This window comes from Delphinapterus leucas, chromosome 10 (genome assembly GCF_059928025.1).
Source record: "Delphinapterus leucas isolate spDelLeu-1000000601 "Yukka" chromosome 10, BTC_Dleu_Yukka2, whole genome shotgun sequence".
Taxonomy (NCBI): domain Eukaryota; kingdom Metazoa; phylum Chordata; class Mammalia; order Artiodactyla; family Monodontidae; genus Delphinapterus; species Delphinapterus leucas.
The window spans coordinates 59,164,546-59,185,223 of record NC_143138.1 but is presented as its reverse complement, the minus strand read 5'-3'; the positions used below and the strand labels follow the sequence as shown (position 1 = coordinate 59,185,223).

General features: G+C 50.4%; 2 protein-coding genes across 2 annotated transcripts in view; one reads left to right on the top strand and one right to left on the bottom strand.

Annotated features, from left to right (window-relative positions):
- Positions 1-2,095: 2,095 nt before the first annotated feature.
- On the bottom strand, positions 2,096-9,723 carry CYP8B1 (cytochrome P450 family 8 subfamily B member 1). Its single transcript, XM_022553863.3, has one exon. The coding sequence runs from the start codon at positions 5,286-5,288 to the stop codon at positions 3,753-3,755; it is 1,536 nt and encodes a 511-aa protein (XP_022409571.1). The 5' UTR covers positions 5,289-9,723; the 3' UTR covers positions 2,096-3,752.
- Positions 9,724-13,938: 4,215 nt separating this feature from the next.
- Positions 13,939-20,678, top strand: part of ZNF662 (zinc finger protein 662) — a 38,283-nt gene continuing 31,543 nt past the window's right edge. The window contains 6 exon segments of the mRNA XM_089919095.1: positions 13,939-14,300; positions 15,587-15,713; positions 16,368-16,407; positions 16,409-16,476; positions 18,927-19,028; positions 20,062-20,678. Coding sequence (XP_089775221.1) covers positions 14,049-14,300; positions 15,587-15,713; positions 16,368-16,407; positions 16,409-16,476; positions 18,927-19,028; positions 20,062-20,678 — 1,206 coding nt within the window. The 5' untranslated portion in view covers positions 13,939-14,048.

Below are 20,678 nucleotides of genomic sequence, written 5' to 3'. Positions count from 1 at the left end.
TGTGCGTGTGTCTGTGTTGCTGTTGGGGCCGTGTGGAGCACATATGGCTGTGTATATGGATCTAGCGTGAATGTGTCGCTGTGTCCATGTGCGTCTCAGTATGTGCCCGTGGGTTTTCCGTGTGTTCCTATGTGCCTTTCTCCGGCTGCGTAAATGTGGGTGTGTGCTCTCTGTAAATAACAGGTGTATAAGATGTAGTGCCCTGAATCTTGTGCCTAAAGGGGAGGAGAAGGCCTGGCTATAGGTGGCCCATTGGTCCCTCCCACTGTCCAGTTGCCATACACCACAGCTGACCACAGTGAGGGCTCTGAGTGCAGTTTGCGAGAAGGCTCGCTGGCACTGGTCAGGGAGTGAATTGGAGGTTGGCTCTCATACACAGGTCAGGATGGAGAGGGCCAGGACAGTGCCCTCTCCATCCTGACCTGACTTCCCAGCCTGGACCTTGGTTCCTCCTGCCACTCTCTGTCCACCCCGAGGCTTGGCTTCCCGTCTGCACTGCCCAACATACCTGTATTTCCTACCTGAGGTCTGAGGAAAGCCCCCAGGATTCTCTTGGCTCTCAGGCTCTGAGGCAAGGGAGACTCTCCTGCCCGGCTGAGCCAGGGAGAAGGGTGGGCATGGCTCTGCTTGGGAACAGGGCTGCCCACCCTCCACCTTGTGAAGTGTGGTGTGAGAGCGTTCACAGCAGTTACTGCCTATAGAAAAATATCTCTTTATTTTCCTAGGGGCCTGCAATTCCACCACTGGCACGTCATTCCTGATCTTGCTTTGTTACAAGCTATCCTCAGAGAGGATACACAGAGGGAGAGAAGATTTAGTGCAGAAATGAGGGGTTCGCAGACAGAACTGCTGGGTGAGGACAGGCAGCGACTAGATGCGTCCTTGTGGGTCTCAGTCTTTTCGCTGCCCCCTCTGCCGGGGCAGGAAGGGTGCCCTTGTGGAGGGTGTGTCCAGCAGTCCCCAGGCCAGGGGGAATACAACTACAGGTGCCACGGGCCCCTTCCCTGCCAGCAGGTGGGCATGGGCCTCCACGTGCACAGGCTAATCCTGGCTGCTCGCCACTTCCTGGGGGGAGGGGCTGTTGTTATGGTGGGCATCCCTGACTGTGGGATGGTACACTCGTCTTCACCTCACATCTGACCCCCCTGAGGCTTCCCTCGGTCCCAGGCAGACCCTCAAACCGATCACAGGATCCATGAAGTTCCTGGGACATCTGGCAGCTGAGGCCTCTTTGTCCTGACTTAGTGGGCTTGGGCCCACAGCCCCGTCCCAACCTGTCCACAGGCCTGGCTCCTGGTCCACAGTCCTCTGGGTGTGTGGAAAATGAAGGGATGCAGCACCCAGGTCCGGGCAGGGCCAAGGAGGTGTAGGGAAGCCCTGTGTCTTTATCCCTGTTCCCACACCTGCTCTGGCACAGGGCCTGGCTGCGTGGAGGAGGTTGCTGGTAAGCTGCCCAGAGACACCTCCTGGCCTCCAAGGCCCCTTCTCCCTCTCCTGTGTGCCCCATGGGGCTCTTCTCCTTGCGCCCCTGGCCCTTGTGGAAGGGGGCAGATGCCTGGCTTCTCCTAGCCAGTCAGAGCTCTATCAGGCTCCAGGCAGATGTCACCATTTGGGGGCAGCTAGACCCAGAAGAAGGCAGGCCCCAGCCCAGAGTCACCCAGCTAGTGAGGACAGACTCCTGTCCACGGCCCGGCCCCTGCCCACTCTAACAGCCTGTTATCCTCGCCAAACTCGGGGCAAAACAGGCAAACTTAAGACAAAGGAAGAGGCCAGTCAGAGGTGTAGGGTTGGGGTAGCAGAGAGAAGCCCCCCGGGTGGTCCCTGCAGGGGGTCCATGCTGCCTGGGCCTCCCTTCTCCAGGACCCTCTATCAACTCCCACGGTCACTACCCTTCCTGTCCCAGCCCCAGCCAGGGCCCTGCCGTCAGCCCGCTGCAGCTCTGGCAGTAGCACCCTCTCACTCTCTCCCAGCCCTGGTAAGCACGCCTGGCAACAGGGATTGTCTCCATTTCACAGGCCGGAAAGCTGAGTGAAGGTGGGAGGGGAAGGAAATTATTTGAGGACATGAAGTAAATTAGCCGAGTCTGGAAGTCATGTTTCTGTAATTTAATCTACATTTAGGGAATTGGGGTCAGAGGTGAAGGAATAAGATACCAAGCCCTATGGGTTCCAGTCTGGAGCAGGGGGCAGGAGGCAGAAACCGGGACACAGAAAGCAATGACATAACAGATGTGCAGTGATACACTCGGTGGTAGGGGAGATCCAGGGGATGGAGGCCATTTCTGGTCAGAGGATGGGATGGGCGAGGTTCAAGAAGGCTTCCGGGAGTAGCTCGCACCAGGGTTAACAGTGAAAGCGAGCCCTGTACTTTACGGACAGTTCCATTGGAGAAAGTTGCCAACGTTGAATTGCACTGGATTGAAAATTTGGGGACCCACTGTGGCAAAACTTAAATGTCAGGTGTGTGGAGGTGATGGGGAGCCAGAAAAGTAAAAGGGGGACACCCAGAGGTGCTTTTGGGAAAAAAAAGTCTCTGGCAGCAGGGTAAATGGAGGGCCCACAGGCCCCACGTGGAGAGAAATGTCGAGTTCTGAGCTATGAGAAGGGCAGCGGGGGATGCGGGGGGGGGAAGCGGGGGGGGACAAGGTTCAGCGGCACCACAGGGGGTCAGGCTGACAGAACTCTCTCCCTATGGGGGAGAGAAAGGGAGGAGCCAGTGTGTCTCCTCAGTATCTGCCTTGGGGGATGGGGTGGATGGTGGTGCCCCGAGCAAAGAGAGGCAGGGAAATCAGGAGAAGCAGGTGGTTCAGGGCAGAGGTTGGGGAGACAGATGCTGAGTTCTGTGTGGGCCGAACTGAGTCAGAGGTGCTGTGAGACCCCTGTGGGGAGATTGGGGGTCTGGAGGTAGCAGAGAGCTCTGAGCCCAGCGATGGTTGTGGAAACCAAGTGAGGTGTTGAGATCACCCCAAGGTAGGGGTGCAGAGGGGAGAGGAGGACACGGAGGAGGGACCCTGAACAACTCCTATGTGAAAGGCAGCCCTTCTCTAGAGCTGCTCTATCCAATACAGAAGCCACTAGCCCCACGTAGCTACTGAGCACTTAGGATGGGGTTAGTCTGAACTGAGATGTGCTCAGTATCAAGGGTTAAAAAGTACATGCCAGATTTTGAAGGGAAAAAGAAATGTAAAAATATTTCATTAATACCTTTATATTGACTCCCTGTTGAAATGCTAATATTTTAGATATATCAGGTCAAGTAAAATATAGTATAAAAATGAATTTCACCTCTTTCTTTTTACTTTTAAAAAAATGTGTCAACTAGGAAATTAAGAATTATGCGTGTGGCTTGCCTCATACTGCTATAGGATGACACTGTTCTAAACCCTGAATTCCACAGGATGTGGAATAAGTGTTGAGGAAAAACAACAAAAGCAGGGTGGGAGGGTGGGTGGAGACTAACGTTTGCAAGATGCCGCATTGCCCACCGTAACCTGTGTCTATACTGCAGGACTTGTCAAGGCATGTATTAGCCCCCAAACTGAGTTGCCCACAGATATTTCCCCTTCCCTGGACTTCCTGTGAGAGGCAGTTTCTGCAGAATCCACTGTGAGAGACAGTGTTTTAAAGAGAGAAGAAGAAGCCTGTGAGGTGCCTAGAAGGAGGCCAAAGAGCAGAGAGGGCAAGCAGGTCAGAGGAAGGGCTGGTCTGGGGCTTCAGAGGGCTGAGCGGAGCTGGAGACCCCAAGGGAACCCCCTAGCCAGGCTTGCGGCCACCTGGGCAGAGCTCACTCCACAGGCGCAGGCGGTAGCGGAATCGCACCTCGTGGCTGGGCTGTGTGGTGCCAAAGCCCCAGCGCTGGGGGTCCACGGGTGGCACAGGTGTGTCAGGGTCCACCAGCTCCAGGTCAAAGTGTGTGACCATGAGCAGGACAAAGAGCTTCATCTCGTTGAGGGCCAAGAACCTCCCAGGGCAGATGGAGACACCCGAGCCCCATGGCATGGTGTAGTGGTGGATCTTCTTGCCTGCCTTGTAGAAGTCTACTTTTCGGCTGCCGCTGGGGGTGAGGAAGCGATCGTACTTGAAGGTGGTGGGCTCTGAGTGGATGTCGGGGTCCATGTGCACTGAGAGATAAGGGAAGAGGGCCAGGATGTCTCCGTTGCGGAGCAGGTACTCCTGCCCACTGGCCATCTTCAGGCTGTGGTCACTGTTCACCACCCTGAGGAGGGTCGGCGCGGCCCTCAGCCGCAGTGTCTCCTCCATCACACTGTCCAGCACCGGCATGCGGTGCAGGGCACCGACATTAAAGTTGAAGGACTGCTTGGCCTCCAGCCTGGCCTCTCCCAGGACCTGGGTGGCCTCCTCCCTCACAGCCCGCATGGCTTCTGGATGCTTCAGGAGGAACAGGAGGGCCCAGAAAGAGGTAGGCCCTGTGTTACCCTGGGAGGCCCAGAGCATCATGAAGTTGAACTTGTCCTGCATGGCTGGGGCGACTCCCTGCTCCCTCAGAAACTGAAGCATATAGGTGATCCAGTTGCTTATGCCGTACTTCTCCATGTTGTGTTCCACAGAGAGCGTCTTATGGAAGAGACGCTGGAGCCGGCCCACTTCCAGCCACTCCCGGGGTCCCAGTAGGGAGTAGACAAACCTGGGGAACAGGCGGTCGAACTTGCGGAACTGCACGAATAATTCCTCTGCCTGTAGCAGGTCCTGTTCCTTGTCCTTTGTGTAGCCGAACAAGCTCAGGTAGCCGGCCTTGAACAAGATGTTGTAGCAGAAGTGAAAGAGGCCATCCTCACGCCAGCTACTGGCATCCAGACTGGGGCCCGTGGGCCCCAGCATAACCAAGGACAGGCTGTCCAGCATGGCTTTGTTGAGCTCCTCCAAGCCATCCCCCATGAGGTGCTTGGTGCTGGCTGAGTGTATCATGTGGTAGTCTCCCTGCACGGAGCGGTATCCAAATACTTTTAGCACCAGGTTTTCCGCATACTCCACAAAGTCTAGTCTTCTCTGCGTATCCTTGAGGATGGGGCCAAAGGAGAGAGGGTCCATGACAAAGGTGAAGTACTGGCCCCCTAGCGGCACCGTGAATATGTCCCCGTGTTTAGCCCGCATGTGCTTCAGAAATTCAAACATATTCTTCCGGAAAGCTATAGCATGGCCCAGCCAGGGCACGGAGCCCTTATCCAGAGGGGGCTCCTTGGGTCTCTGTTGCCGGAGCAGCTCCTGCAGGCACAGGTACCCCACAGTGGCCACCATCAGAGCTCCCAGCACCAGACCCCAGACCATCATGGCTGTGCTCTTCCAGGTTGAGCTCTGGACACGTTGTTCTCTGGGTGCCAGAGAGTTTGGGAGGTCTTGACAAGTTGAGGGTAGAAAAATCTGTCCACTTGGACCTTGCCCGGTGACTGCAAGTTACAGTAAATAACCCTGGTGAGACAGTACCTGGGAGCAAAACGTTCCCCTGGATTTTGTTAGGACCTTGTCATGTGGGAGGAGGAGGCGGGACTAGGAAAAAGCCCAGAAGGAAACCTCTAGCTATGGTCACAGCCCCCTCACCAGCTTCAGGCTTTGTTCTGACCTTTTCAGACCCAGCTCCAGCAGCTTCTCTGCCAAGCCTTCCTTGACTCCATCCTCACGCCCGTGACTTACTGATTATTCACTCCTTTATTTACTCATGAATTCATGTATTCATTAATTTGCTAGTTCATTCAGCAGAAATGCACCGAGCACTTACTAAGTTTCACATCCACCCCTTCCTTATCTTTAAAAGACCCACAGAACCTCCCAGACAGAGGACCCTTCAAGCACAGGCTCAGACTTCAGTCTCCAAGCCTCTCGCCAACTGGCTTGCATACTCCTCTAGCAAGAAATACAGAGTCGGGGGCTTCCCTGCTGGCGCAGTGGTTGGGAGTCCGCCTGCCGATGCAGGGGACGCGGGTTCGTGCCCCGGTCCAGGAGGATCCCACATGCTGCGGAGCGGCTGGGTCCGTGAGCCATGGCCGCTGAGCCTGCGCGTCTGGAGCCTGTGCTCCGCAACGGGAGAGGCCACAATGGTGAGAGGCCCGCATACAGGTAAAAACAAAACAAAACAAAACGAAATACAGACTGGGAATCTTGGAATTATGAAATGTCAGAGATGATAGGGACTTCAAACAAACTTTTACTTTACAATAAGGATCTAGGTTCAGAGTGTAGTGGGGACTTTTTCTGATACCTGCTCTAGCTTGGGTGAGGTGAGTTGACAGTTTACTGGGGACCTACTGTGAGATGTCAGGCCAGGTCCCTGCCAGCAGGCCCAAGAAGGGGAAAGCTGTGCCGTTGACTCTAAGGGTTTAGTCAAGCAACCTAGCTCATTGTTGCAATAGGTGATGAGGTTCAGACTCGATTCAACCAGTTCTGATAACCCCCAAGTTACTCTTTAACTTCCTAAATGACCTGCAAACAGGGACTTTGTCTCCTCAGATGACCATAAGATTCTTACATCCCCTCTTGAGGGAGCTTCCTTTGCCTTGTGCAGCTCCTCCCAGCAGGGAGCTGAAAACATCCACACTCTGCCTCCATGAAGTCCTCTCTGATTGCTCATGGCAACCACAGCAAGTACTCAGCTCCACCAACTCTCCTTAGCCTTAGAATATGGTCAGAAAGGGAATTCCCAGGGCTTCCCTGGTGGGGCAGTGGTTAAGAATCTGCCTGCCAATGCAGGGGACACGGGTTCTATCCCTGGTCTGGGAAGATTCCCACATGCCGCAGAGCAACCAAGGCCGTGCACCACAACTACTGAGCCTGTGCTCTAGAGCCCGCGAGCCACAACTACTGAAGGCCGCGCGCCTAGAGCCCGTGCTCCGCAACAGGAGAAGCCACCGCAATGAGAAGCCCACGCACCGCAACAAAGAGTAGCCCCAACTAGAGAAAGCCCGCGCGCAGCAACGAAGACCCAACGGAGCCAAAAATATAAATAAATAAATGTTTTAAAAAATAAAAAAAGAAAGGGAATTCTCTGGTGATACAGTTGTTAGGACTTGGTGCTTTCACTGCGGTGTCCCGGGTTCAATCCCTGGTCAGGGAACTAAGATTCTGCAAGATGTGCAGCAAAAAAAAAAAAAAAAAAAAAAAAAAATATATATATATATATATATATATATACATACATATAAAATCAGAAACTGTGGGTCAACTCCAAAAAGCTGAACTTTGTCCCTCAGTTTTTAATGGATGGCAGCACCATCTTACATTCATTCTCACCTTCATTTATTCATTCACTCACACCCACTCATCCATTCATTTCCCCCTTTCTTGGAACAGCACCTTCTATCCATTCAACAGATATTTACTGTGCACTCAGTTGCCAGAAATTTTGCTACAACCCTAAATGAAATAGACCTTGTCCCTGCCTTGTTGGAGTTTATGGCCTTGACCGAAGAAGCATATCATCACAATTGTGTTAAGTGCTGCAAAGAAGGGCAGAGTGGGAGGCTCCCCTGGTGGCGCAGTGGTTAAGAATCCGCCTGCCAATGCAGGGCACACAGATTCCAGCCCTGGTCCGGGAAGACCCCACATGCCGCGGAGCAACAAAGCCCGTGTGCGACAACTACTGAGCCTGCGCTCCAGAGCCCGCGCTCCGCAACGAGAAGCCACTGCAATGAGAAGCCCACACACCGCAATGAAGAGTAGCACCCGCTCGCTCGTCGCAACTAGAGAAAGCCTGCGCACAGCAACAAGACCCAACGCAGCCAAAACTAAATTAATTAATTAAATAAATTTTTTAAAAAAAGAGGGCAGAGCGGGAAGGAGGGTGGGGAGTCAGGGAGGCCACACTGATCAGGTGGTAATTAAGTGGAGACCCGGAGGACAAGGCCAGGTCAATGTGTGCTGCGTGTAAGGGTGTAGGGGACGTGCTTCTAAGGCATGTGGCAGGGTCGTCCCAAGGGAGCCTATGTGGCCGGGGTGCTCAGAAGAGGGGGAAGAGTCTCCAGCTCAGTGCGGTTTCCGGCTTTGACCCATCACGCTGCACTGAGCCCTTCCCATGACAGCAGGTCCAGCCACCCGTTCGTCTGGGTCCGGGCCACTGAAGGGTGGCCAGCTATACCGGCAGGTGGAGGCTGGCCTGCCCCTGGGAAATCGGCCCACGCGGCTGCCCTCCCAGTCCTCCGGAATGGCCGGGGCAGGCCTGCGTCAAGTCTCAGCCTTCCCCACTCCAGCCGCACCTCCGGGTGAGGGTGGGGGCGGAGGTGGAGTCACCATGGTGGGATGGTGGGCGGGGCAGTCGAGGAGGATCAACAATCAGCATAGGCGACCTCCGGGCCTGCTAGAGAGGCCTTGGGGCCTGAGGGCCGGAAAGGCGGTGACGTACTTCCGCTCCCCGCCGCCTCCGTAAAGGCGTCTTTAGGTAGGCCCCGCAGGCAGTTCTCAGTCCTGAGGCGCGCTGTGTCCATAAGTCGGCGGAGCTTTGCGCAGACGGTTGTGTGTCTCTCATTTCGTCTGCGGAGCAACCAGTAAGGGAGTGGGGCTGAGGGGGGGAACCGCCCACTGTGATCGGGAGAAGGAAGACTTTATTATTACTTGCACAGCAAAGTTGGGGAAGGTTTAAGCTAATGATACATGCATATCATGCATATTCATGAGGGGGCTTGAGGGGAGCAGAATTTAGCATAGAATCCGGGCAAAAGTTGACAGAGTCCAAGCTTTAGTTGATGGAATTCAGGAGGGTTGACATCTTAACTCCATCCTCCACCTGGGGGTGGGGGGGGCTTAGTTCCTGGAGAACTCAAAGATATGTTATTATGTATATCCCTTGAGGAACCAGGAGGCAGCCCCAAGGCTGCACTATGGTTTCTTGACTGGTCCTCCGGTGTTTCTGCATTCCCTCCTTTAAGATCGTTAATTACTGAGACCTGTTCAAGGGCAAGCGTTGCAGCCGGGCTTAGATCACAAAATGGGTTAGGCCAGAATGGGTTCTCAAGAAAGCCATTATTCGTTCTCTTTCTCAGGAGACCCCCTAACCTATCTGCTTAGACCGCTGCTGTTTCCAATGCGCGCACGCTGAGAGAAGCCACCACTTAAGGCCACAAGCCTGGGAATTCTCTTATACGAGTCCGTCCTTTCTGTTATCCTTAAACACTTTTTGTGCTCCTCTGTTGCTCACCTCATTTGCACATTACATGGTGGGCTGGAGGGTGGGATGAGTTCTTTTTTTTTTTTTTTTTGGCCGCTCTGCACAGTATGTGGGATGTGGGGCCTTAGTTCCCCCACCAGGGATGCGTGGAGTCTTAACCACTGGACACCAGGGAAGTCCCTGGGTTGACCCACAGGGCTCAAGTGGGTTTCTGGTGCCGTCAGATCTCATGTCTTTTCATTCCATATATGGCCCAGAACTTCAAGCAACTGTGCGCCGGCCAAAGAATTCGTTTACCTGCTGTGGTTCCTCTGGGCATGCTCTAGACCGGCTACACTGGCTATCCGTTGAGTCTGGTTTGCCCTTTGTTCCAATTCTGGGTGATATTGACTCCTCCCCCAGTGCTAGCCACTTCCTGCCCACTGCCTAACCCCTAGGAGTCAACAGCAGTACCTTTGAAATGGAGATGCAGGGAAAAAAATTATTTCACTCTACCTTTAGGTCAGAAAGTAGTCTCATTTAACTTAGAGCTGGGCTTATTTATGGCTCCTCTTCCTCCCTAGCTTTCAAGTTTTCTTTTTTCCAGGAAGAGAAGGAAACCCATCCATAGCACCTGGGTTCTTGACAGCCTGGCCCCAGGTTAATTACCTTACTCCTAGTCTGCATCTCATGTACCAGGTGACATTGAAGCCAGTGTAGGACTTAAAGGGCAAATTGGATTCTTGTCTCAACTCTGTCACCAACTCACGACATGATCTGGGACATTTCATTTCGCCTTTCTGGGCCCTGCTGTTCTGCTGTATCAAACAGGAGGCTGAACTTGAGGTACTTGCTGGCAGTGAGATGCCATTATAAAGGTATTGGGCTGTTCATTCACTAAGAGGCTAAGAGATATGAGGGCATATAGTGGAAGTGAATGAAGGAATAGGATGGGGATTGGAATAATTGACATTGGGTGCCTATTCTGTTCATGGCCCTGTGCTGGTCATCCCCATTGCCACTGTGACCACTTATTTTTTTACCATTTAAGAATTTTACCATTCTTATTTTGAGAATTTACCATGAGCCAAGAATTACACCAAATTCTTTACATGTTTCATGCAATCTAGTTCTCATAACCCGTATCAGGGATCTCCAGGACCACCTTCACATTCAGAGATTCCCTAGAAGAACTCACAGGACTCAGCATATAGTCTTACTCACGAGTAAGATTTATTACAGTGGTGTACTAAGGATACATAACCAACTCGTAAAGGCAAAAGGACACACATGGAGCCTGCAAGAGTCCATGTACACGCTTCCTAATGATTTCTTGAAAGAAGCATTTACGAGAGAAATTAGAAAATACCTTGACATGAACGAAAATGAAAACCAGAACTTATGGCATATAGTGAAATCAGTACTCAGATGGGAAATTATAGTTGTAACTGGATTTAGGCAATTATAGAAAGTGATTATAATGATCATGAATTATGAGGTGATAACTCCTGAGGTGATATTGGCATGACTCACATGTCAGAGGGTGGGAGGTGGTCTAGGGCGTTACACGTTTTATAAGTAGGAACTTCTGAGCTAACTAGGGATGAGATGACGTGTATAGTGTGGGAAGACATGGGGAGGATTGAGGAAAAGGTGAAGTGATTGTTGCAGAGTCTGGTCATAATGATCACGTGGCTGTGGAAGGAGAGGAACAACCCTGGTTGGGAAGAAGAAAACACCTTAGACTCTGAAGTCAGGGGCAGAGGGAGGGATCGTTAATCTATCTTAGGTTTTGTCTGTGGGATATCTGGCAGATTTAACCCAGGCTTTTGCCACTAACTTCAGTTTGACTACTGGCTAGCAAATGATCTTAGTTTAAAAACCCTCAGAATCCTCCCAACAGCCATTGACTCCAGAAAGGAACAGCCTCATCAAGAAACAAGAGAGGGCTTCCCTGGTGGCGCAGTGGTTGAGAGTCCGCCTGCCGATGCAGGGGACACGGGTTCGTGCCCCGGTCCGGGAAGATCCCACGTGCCGCGCAGCGGCTAAGCCCGTGAGCCATGGCCTCTGAGCCTGCGCGTCGGAGCCTGTGCTCCGCAACGGGAGAGGCCACAACAGTGAGAGGCCCGCGTAAACCGCAAAAAAAAAAAAAAAAAAAAAGAAACAATAGAACAGTATTAACTTTATGGACATTGATGTGATTCCCTTTAGCCTCATACTGTTATGCTGGACTCTCTTGTACATTTTTCACAGATCAGTGACTTTTACTAAATTCTCTAGCATGAATGGTAATGGACAATTGTGTTGCCCTGGATTGTTTGCTAGCCAGTTTAGCTGGGATATGTGCCATTGCTAGTTTTTCCTGTCTCACCTGGATTAATGACACATTTAGTTGGCTTGACTCTGGATGTGGAGCCTGACGTGGTCTTTCCTCCAGTGAGCCTGGTTATACCACTGTGAGTCGTAATCATGGTCACTCTTGTCCAATGCTACCTAAGACAAATGGAATACATTTGGCCCAATCCTCTATCTGTACAATTAATTAGAGTATCTGATGACCTATGTGGTGATTTATGCTCCCGAGAATTCTTCCTGTGTTAGAAGTTAGGAGGTAAAGTTGTAGGGGAATGTGTCTACCATGGTGCCCCGGCAATTTCACGCATATCTATATAGGCTGTGCAGGCAAAGTCTTGAACTATAGCTAATTTGAGTCTTGGCAGATCATCTTGTGATCATTCCAGAACATGAGAGGATGAGAGGAACTTTACAAGATTTTGAGGCCATCTCCCACTTCTGTCCCTATCCCCGTAGAAGGCTGCCATGAGACAATTTGTCATTGCCTCCCAGATTCTGATGAGGTATGAGGCTTTCTGCCCCACTCTCCTCAGGTTGTAACTGCAGACTGTAACACTGTTTAGCTGCAGTCTAAAACTGTCTCCTCAGCAAGGCGTATGCCACAACCCACGTTGCAGTCATCCAGCCCCCTTTCGTTTCCGTGTCGTTTTTGGTGTGTGGGACAAGGACTTGGGGAACTGGGATATTTGGCTACTCTTCCTTTTGCTGTTTATGTAAGTAATACATTATATGAATCTAAAAATGGCATATTGTATCTTTACTGGGCAAATCAGTTAGGAGTTAGCCTTGGCCTTGGCCTTGCCTGCTGCTGTGTGTTTGACAGAAGAACAATAGAGAGAGTAAAAATATATGGTTAATTATGATAGACTATTCCTCTCCTCTTTCGTTTTCTAAAAAATTTTGAACCAAACGCTGATCATAGTCATAAGAGACCTTTTTTCAGGTGGACGATGACTTAGTCATCAGTTATCTGAGGGCTCCTTGTTCTGAGCTAAAACTCCCATAATTGTTTTGTCACCAGTTCAGTTCTCTCCATCTGGTCCCAAAGAAAATCACGGGAACATTTTTTTGTATGCTCAACCTTCCTAGTGATCTTTCGCAAGTTGAGTCTCTGCTTCCTTCTCAGCACTCGCAGACTATCAGCTAGTGTCCCTTTATGAGTTATTCCAGTACCCTCTTAGAAACCAACCAACCAACCAACAAGCCTGGGAGTTCATCTGAGGTCTCCTTTGCTCTGTGACTTTTCATAGGTATGGTATCTGTAAGCTCTCAGTACCTGGGTAGCTATAACGCATCTGAACCCTTAGACTTGAATTCCTGTGAAGCAGACATCCTCTTCCTTCCTTGTTCACCCAAGAGACTGAATATACAAATGAACAATGGCCAAACCATATAGAAAAACAGAACTCTGACCCACAGTCTGCAGCAGCCCGTCCAGGAAACCAACCCACTACCTGCAATAACCAGTGCAAGAGTTCAAACTACCATCTCTAGCAATCAGTCCCGGAAGCCAAAATAACTCCTGTAGTAATCAGCCTCAAACAGCCAGAATCTGAATAATGCTTCCCAACCAATCACACCAGATGCTTTGCTTCTAGTAAGCCCTCATGCCTACAATCTTTAATCAGAGCACACCTGAAGCCTTCCTTTCTTCCTACTACAGAGCTTTCCCACTTCTCTGCCAAATGCCAAGTATGGTGGCTGACTTCCTTGCTATAATAAGCTCTGCATAAATAAGCCGTTGCTTGTTCTCAGTTGGGAGGTCTTCCTTTATTGCCACAACTGTCTTTAAAAGCAGAGCTTCCTGACATGCTGTGTGATGTTAGGTAAGTCGTTTCCTCTCTTTGGGCCTCACTTTCTTCAACGGAAAAACTGGTTCAACATTTAATCATGCTTTTATTCAACAAACATTCTATGCCACTTAAAGAAATTGGGCCCTAAGAGGTGCTAGACGTTGGGCGGATGTTAGAGGCACAAAGATGAACATATCAAGGACATAGTCTGCTCTCTGGGAATGTAGAACGTAGTAAAAGGAGACAGATGTGTGAACAGGCATAGTCAAGTGAATGCTATGGATGCTTATACCAGCATCCATCCTACAAAGGCGCAATGAGGTGGAGAAGAGTGGTCAGTGGGAAGAAAAGGGCCGGGAAAGGATTCCCAGAGGAAGCCTCCTCCCCAGCCTCCCCCCACCCCCACCCCCCTACCGTTCTCCTTGATTTCTGCAGGGCCCGAAGCGCTCTGTGACTCTGGGAGAGCTGGACCACTCTCCCCTCCCGACTTTGCGTGGCGAGAAGGGAGTACCATGGAGACGCGGAGCCCTCCACCGTCCTAGAGAAGCCGGAATGGCAAGAGTGCTGCAGCCTCCGCCTCTCGCATGCGGAGACCTGACCCACGCAGAAAGTGGGGAGCTGGGCATGGGTCTGGTTGGGGCTTGGAGCCTGGCTCTTGTTCGGGAGGCTCCCGGGCGGGGGGCCGCTATGTCAGGCCCGCCCGGGTCTGGAGCGTCCCTCCCTGACCCTGGGTAGTCCCCGGTCGGGCCCGGTGAGCGCTGAGCCGGCGCCACGAAGCTGGCTTGGCTCTGCCCGGGGCTCTAGGCCCACATGAGGGGCGGAGAGGAGGCAGTGCGGCTACCGGTAAATCGGGGCACAGCCCAGAGTGGAGGGCCCGGAGGAACAGGTAGGGGCAGAGTGGATCCGACATCCCCCAGGCTTGCGGCGGCAGGGGAAGCACACGTGCAGATGCACAAGCATGAGCCAATTCTGGGGCAGAGGTGTCCCAGCACAGAGCGCTGTGTGCGGCGACGAATGGCCAGAATTTCCACGACTGGTTTTACAGAGCTGGTTTTGTTTGAGGTGGGTCTTGAGAAGAACATGAGCTTGCAGGAGCAGGAGGAAGGATCTGGATCTTCAGGCCGGGGGTGGGGATGGAGGGGGGTGTAGGTCCAAGGATACAGAACTGGGCAAGGAAAGGGTTTGGGTTCATAACGGAACCGTGACAGTATAGGGCATGAGGGTGGTCTTGCAGGAGATGATCCTTGGGAAGTAAGCTGGGTCCCTGAATGGCGACTGGAGTTGTCTGCAGTTCAGAGGAGTTGGACTTTTTTAGGCAGGCAAAAGTGAGCCAGCCAAAGTCTTTGAGCCTTGGAATGCTGGGGAAGTTGCTGTGAGAACATTGCCGGGCAAGGACTGATGGGAATGGACCAGAATTGGCCCCTCCATAGTATTGAGATTGAGATCCTGAAGGAGGCAGTGGCTGGGAATTATAAGAAGTCTTGATGGCTCCAAGTTAGCACTGTTTGTGTTTCTCAAGGAAGAGAGTGAGAGGGAAAGGCAAGAAAAGAAAAGGTGCAGGAGCTAGGGCTCCCAGAAATACAGAAAAAGGAACACTGAGACTGGGATGTGGGGAAGAGAGTAGGGTAGGTGCATTAGGGAGTAGTCAGAGTTGGGCTCTGCCCTGTTGAGTACAGCCTCTCGAGCAGCCTGAGTGTTCTGAGGGGCCCTTAGCTGCCTCTTTGGCTGGTGGCAGTGACTGGGAGGGAGAGAAGAGCAAGAGTCCTAGACAGGGGCAGCAGGGGTGGCAGGAGTGAGGATAGAGGACAGTGTGCCATAGTAGGTAAGAGCCAGAGAGTCCCACAGGCCTGAGTTCTGTCTCAGCTCTTTAACTCGGGGGATGTTAATCTCTGAGCCTCAGTTTCCCTTCTGTAAAATGGGTCTAATGTCCTTCTCACAGTCTGTGAGGCGTGCCCAGAGTAATATATGTAAAGTGCTTGGCACAGGCTCAATAAATGTCAGTTGCTCTTGTTATCCAGGGTTGGTGACCTCTGAAGGAGGATACACTGTGGAGAAAGGTTGGCACTTAGAGCACATATGGGAATGAAAAGGGAAAACTTGCAGAGACTCATGAAAAAGATGAGAGGATGTTTGCTGAAGTAAAAATGAAGAGACATGAGAAGATTGGTAGCTGATCCCTTATATCTTTGTAAGTAGGGGGCAAAAATCTGTTGAGAGTTCCCTTAGACATTCAGAATCCAGAAACTCAGTGGGCATCCCCTCCAGTACCTCTTAGTGCCTGGGTCTACCCAGACTCCAGGCCTGGGTCCTGGGATTGTCCTAGGGCATTTAAACACATGTTGTTTCAGGAGTCAGTGACCTTCGAGGATGTAGCCATCTACTTCTCTGAGAATGAATGGACCGGCCTGACCCCTGCTCAGAGGGCCCTGTACAGGGATGTGATGCTGGAGGATTATGGGGCCGTGGCTTCGTTGGGTAAGGGTCTTTCCCTCTGGACTCTGCCTCTACCCTTTGGAATTTCTTGGCTCCTTCTTCCTCAAAGGCTCAGGAGTCTTTGATAACCTCAGTTGAGTGGCAACTTCAGGCTCTTGTATTCTTAATGACCCAACCTTAGTGGTTGCTGGGAAGTAGGAAGTCCTGGTATCAATTCAGGCCTCACATAGGACTTCCTTACCCCTGGCTGAGAGCTTCTGTTCTCCTGACTCATGTGCTGTGGATACAGTGGGAGGAGAGAAGATTCCTGGTGCCCCTCTGAGCCCTCAGTTCCCACCACCTCAGTTTGGGAGACCCAGCCCAATACCAACCATCCTCATGCAGACGTCTGAGCTTGAGAGCTCTCGGAGAGGGAGAGCACAAGAAAGCTCAGTTCCTCAAAGAGTGAAGTCATCTGTTTGCTCACTCATGCTGTTATTGAGCACCCCTTCCTCTCTGTTTCCTGACCATTGTGAGCCTCCAGGCCCCTCTCCCCTGGGTCTCCTGTCCCTTTCCCCGGACTTCCTTTTCTTGTTCTCCCTAGTAATTTCCCTTCTTTCCCCTCCCGCCCCTGAAGACACAGGCCTGGGAGGAGCCCTGGGGTTGCTCTGTGTCACCCTACTCACCCACCTGTCCCATTTCCTTCCTGTCAAGCAGCATTTCCATTTCCCAAGCCGGCTCTGATTTTCCAGCTGGAACGAAGCACCATGGAGCTTGGCTCCTCAGGGAGCTCTGGATGGAGAGGGCCCGAGGGGCATCTCCTCAGGTGAGCGAGGATACATGTGCCAGTCATCTGACCAGTTCCCTTGTCTTAATCTTTAAATTGTCATGGGTGTGTGTTCTCTTAACCTAGTGCTGTAGACACCAGTGGGATTCCTTGTTTTCCTCTGTGTTCCCATGGTTTTCCATCTTCTTGAGTCCTTGCTGTATTCATCCGGGCTCTTCTGTCTGCCATCTTCATGCACCTGTTTTTCCTCTTCCCCATCTCCACCGTTCTTTTCAGGGCCGTTATGTATCTTTACTCCCTGACTTTTCTGTTTCCTTTCTGATCTGAGGTGGTCTTTCTACTTTCCTGGCCTGCTTATAATCTTCCAGTAGAAGATTCGGACTGCCCTTTGGGGTATCATGGCCATTTTTTTTTTTTTTTTTGCGGTACGCGGGCCTCTCACCGTTGTGGCCTCTCCCGCTGCGGAGCACAGGCTCCGGACGCGCAGGCTCAGCGTCTATGGCTCACGGGCCCAGCCGCTCTGCGGCATGTGGGATCTTCCCAGACCGGGGCACGAACCCGTGTCCCCTGCATCGGCAGGCGGACTCTCAACCACTGCGCCACCAGGGAAGCCCTTATCATGGCCATTTTTATCATTAGAAATCAAGAAGTCTAAATAACCCTGAGCCAAATACTTCCTGTTCCTCAGGGATTTCTGGTGGGAAAGCCCTGGCATTTGTTTAGGCCCAACACAGGGCTTCCCTGCTCCTAATTTCCTACTGAGAACTGTGTCCTCTTATTGCCCCCTGGCCCCATTTCATCTTCTTCCCACAGAGGCTCTTCTGTGGGCACAGGTGACTTGAGCTGTGCCCTCAACTCCCCCATTCACACAGTTCCTTGCTGTGTCTGGAAGTCTTTCCATGTTAGGATACCGTTGATTGCAAGTAACAACCCAATTCAAACTGGCTTAAATAAAAAAGAGGAATTTATTGTTTTGTGTAATTGGCAAGTCCATAGGTAGAATGGGCTGCAGGTACATTTGGATCAGAATTTCAGTCTCTGCTCTTCTCTGTCTCCTCATATGTTGGTTTTGTCTACAGTCTGGCTCCTCTCGTGGTTGTAAGGTGATTGGTTGTAAGGTGATTGGTAGTTGTAACCAGGACTGTGCTTCACCGATGGAGAGGAACAGAGCAGGCCTTCCTTAGGCTTTCACCACTGTGAATCACAGTCCCAAGTGTTGCTCTGCTGCACCATCTTAAGTCTTATGCCGGCTCTAAATCGGTCTCTGCAGCCAGGGAAAAGCTCTGCACTGATTGACTTGGCCTGGATTGCTGGTCCCTGAAAGGATCTCTCATGTAGTGAGTGGGATGGGATAACCTGTTTGGCTTAGCTCAGTGAGGGCCTGTACCAGGAGCTGGACTTGGGATCACTCCCACCCAAAGGGCCTGGCTACTCTCTAGTGGGGGAGGGGTAGAATGGATGTAGGGAGGCACCTACAGTGTCCTCTACATTCTCTCAGGATCTCAGTACCTACTCTCCCTGCCACTCAAGGGCATTCTCATCTCTGCTTTAGGCAGAAAGCTAACAGCTAAGTTATTCCTTGAGCAAAACCCTAACTCCCTGACTTGCAGCAGCCCTCCTTGGAGCTCATGTCCCTACTCAAAGTCTTAAAGAAGAGAGTACTCACGAGGCATATAGTCCTTTGCCTCAGCAGCATGAAAGGTCATCATTTTTTTTTAAGTCCTCTTCATATATATATATATTTATTTATTTAATTTTTTTATACAGCAGGTTCTTATTAGTTATCCATTTTATACATATTAGTGTATATATGTCAGTCCCAATCTCCCAGTTCATCACACTGAAAGGTCATCATTTGGAAATTGCAGAATTGATCTGTTTCTTAGGAGGATTTGGATGGGAGTTACAAAGAGACCAGTCTTAGCTAAGTCTGAAGAATTTATTAGAGTGGACCTTTGTAAATAGGGGTGTTTATTGTTAGAGTAAGAAGTGACTTCTGGGAATGGCTGAATGAGGCTATGAGGCCATTTCTTATGGATGCCATAGAGAGACCCATTGTTGATCCTTTGTGAAGAGAGAAGGCAGTAGATAAATAGATAGGAAGGAAGGAAAGTAAGAGGTGGTGCTTTCCCAACATAGCCTCAGGAACAGCTCCTTGCAGTTCTTTCCTATCCTGATACTTTGCTATGTGAATTGGCTTTCAGCTCCTAGGGGCAGGTGCAGAAGAGACCTTAGTCTTTCCTGTTTCTTCTTGACATTTTAAAATGAGTGATAAGTTTTTGTATATTGGTGAACTGATAGAATCACAACTTCCCTGAACCTCTATTTCCTGTCCTTTATATTCTTATTACTCTCAAGTTTCAGGTCATCTGTTTTACCAGTCTTTCCGCCAACCTTCATTCTCCCCTACCACTTCTGTCTCAGCTCCTTTCCTAATGGGCCCCACTCCTCCAGCTGAGTCAGCCTTATTTATATCTTGATCCTGGCAGGATATCCATTTCTAAAGCCTGCTGGGATCTCCCATCTTGAGCAGGTAGAAGAGCCATTGAAACCGAAACTGCAAGGAGAGGGTCCAAGCCTAATTTGTACCGGTAAGTGAGAGGGAAATGAGCACTTTTCTACCAGTCACACATTTTTCTCCTGTCTTTCCTTTGTAAAATGTTAAAATTCCATTCCACTTATGTTCTAAATAAAAGACCCTCTCAAAATCCCCAAATCAACTAATTAATCAGAGGAAATGTAAACTCTAGACTTCCAGCTTTTATTTGGACAAGTGCAGATAATTAAATTTGGATGGATCTTTCATCTTAGGCTCAAACTGAACAGAGGGCTTACCTATCTGGCTGCAGTGGTCAATCAATATGTTAAAGGTAAATGCTGTATTTTTCTCATTGTGTTCATTGCTGGGGATCAGAAATCAAGTAATATATGGCTCCTGTCCCGGAAAGGCTCACAGTCTGATGAGACATTATACAAAAATGTATAATTATAACAAAATGTGATGCTGTAACAGAGATTTGAATAAGACACTATGGAACAAAGAGACACTTTGGCCAACACTGCCTAAAGTAATTCAGGGAAGCACTTTTCATGGTGGACCTGGTGTTTGGATTGAATGAGAAGACTTTATTTCCATTCAGTGTTGAAAAGTATGAGAGAGTCTTCTTTGTGCTCCCTACCGTGTGTGATAAGCTCAGGGTCCCCAGGTATACCACAGATATTCTTTATTTCTGAACAGGTCCTCTGCTCTGAATCCTGGCTAGTTCTTCTCATGTTATAAACTGAACTACCTAGAAGGAATTTTGACTTATCTCCCTTAGGATTCAATTCAACTATTTCCCAAGAGCATCCCCCGCCCCCAACTCCCCACCTGCCGGCCCCATGCTTGCTCTGGTGCTGGAAATCAGAGCCCTCAGCCCTTAGGGACTGTCTGCCTAATTTCTGCCTTTTGATTTTGGTTGCTTTCTGTGTGTTAGCTCTGTTTCGCCGTTTTCAGCTAGGTCAGGGCCACTTAGACACAGGGGTGGCACTTGGAGAAAAATGGACATATTAATACCACTTGGTGACCTCAGTCACTCTGTCATGGGTATTGATGACATTTGCAGCTCTGGTTTCTTCTTTCAGAGTCTGTGTCCAAGAGTGAGAAAGAAGGTTTTATTCTGAAGGAGGATACTTTTGAGGAGGCACAGGACCACATGGTGCTATCAGGTGGACCCCAGTGCTGTGGTTCCCAGGAATTCTGGTTTGGAAAAACCTGTGAAGAGGAGAAAAGCAGGTTAATGAGATGGCCTGCCTACCCCAATAGGGAAAGTGTGGAGAACACTACATGTGACATTATAGAAGTGATTGTCAAGGATGAGATGACCTCAGTAGAAGAGCATTTGAAAGATGCTGATGTTTATACCCACCTTGTACCTCAGAAAAGTCTACATGAGCAGGTATTCTATATATGTGAAGAATGTGGCAAGTGTTTTGTTCAAAATGAAGACTTTGATCAACATCAGAGAATTCATATTGGGAAGAAAGTCTGTGGATGTAAGGAATGCGGGAAGACTTTCAGTTTCAGATAACACTGCATTGTACATCAGAGGACTCACACTGGGGTGAAACCCTACGTATGTCAAGAATGTGCTAAAGCCTTCATTTGGAAGTCAAACCTGATTGGGCACCAGAGGATTCACACTGGAGAGAAACCCTTTGAATGTAAGGAATGTGGGAAGGGCTTTAGTCAGAACACAAGC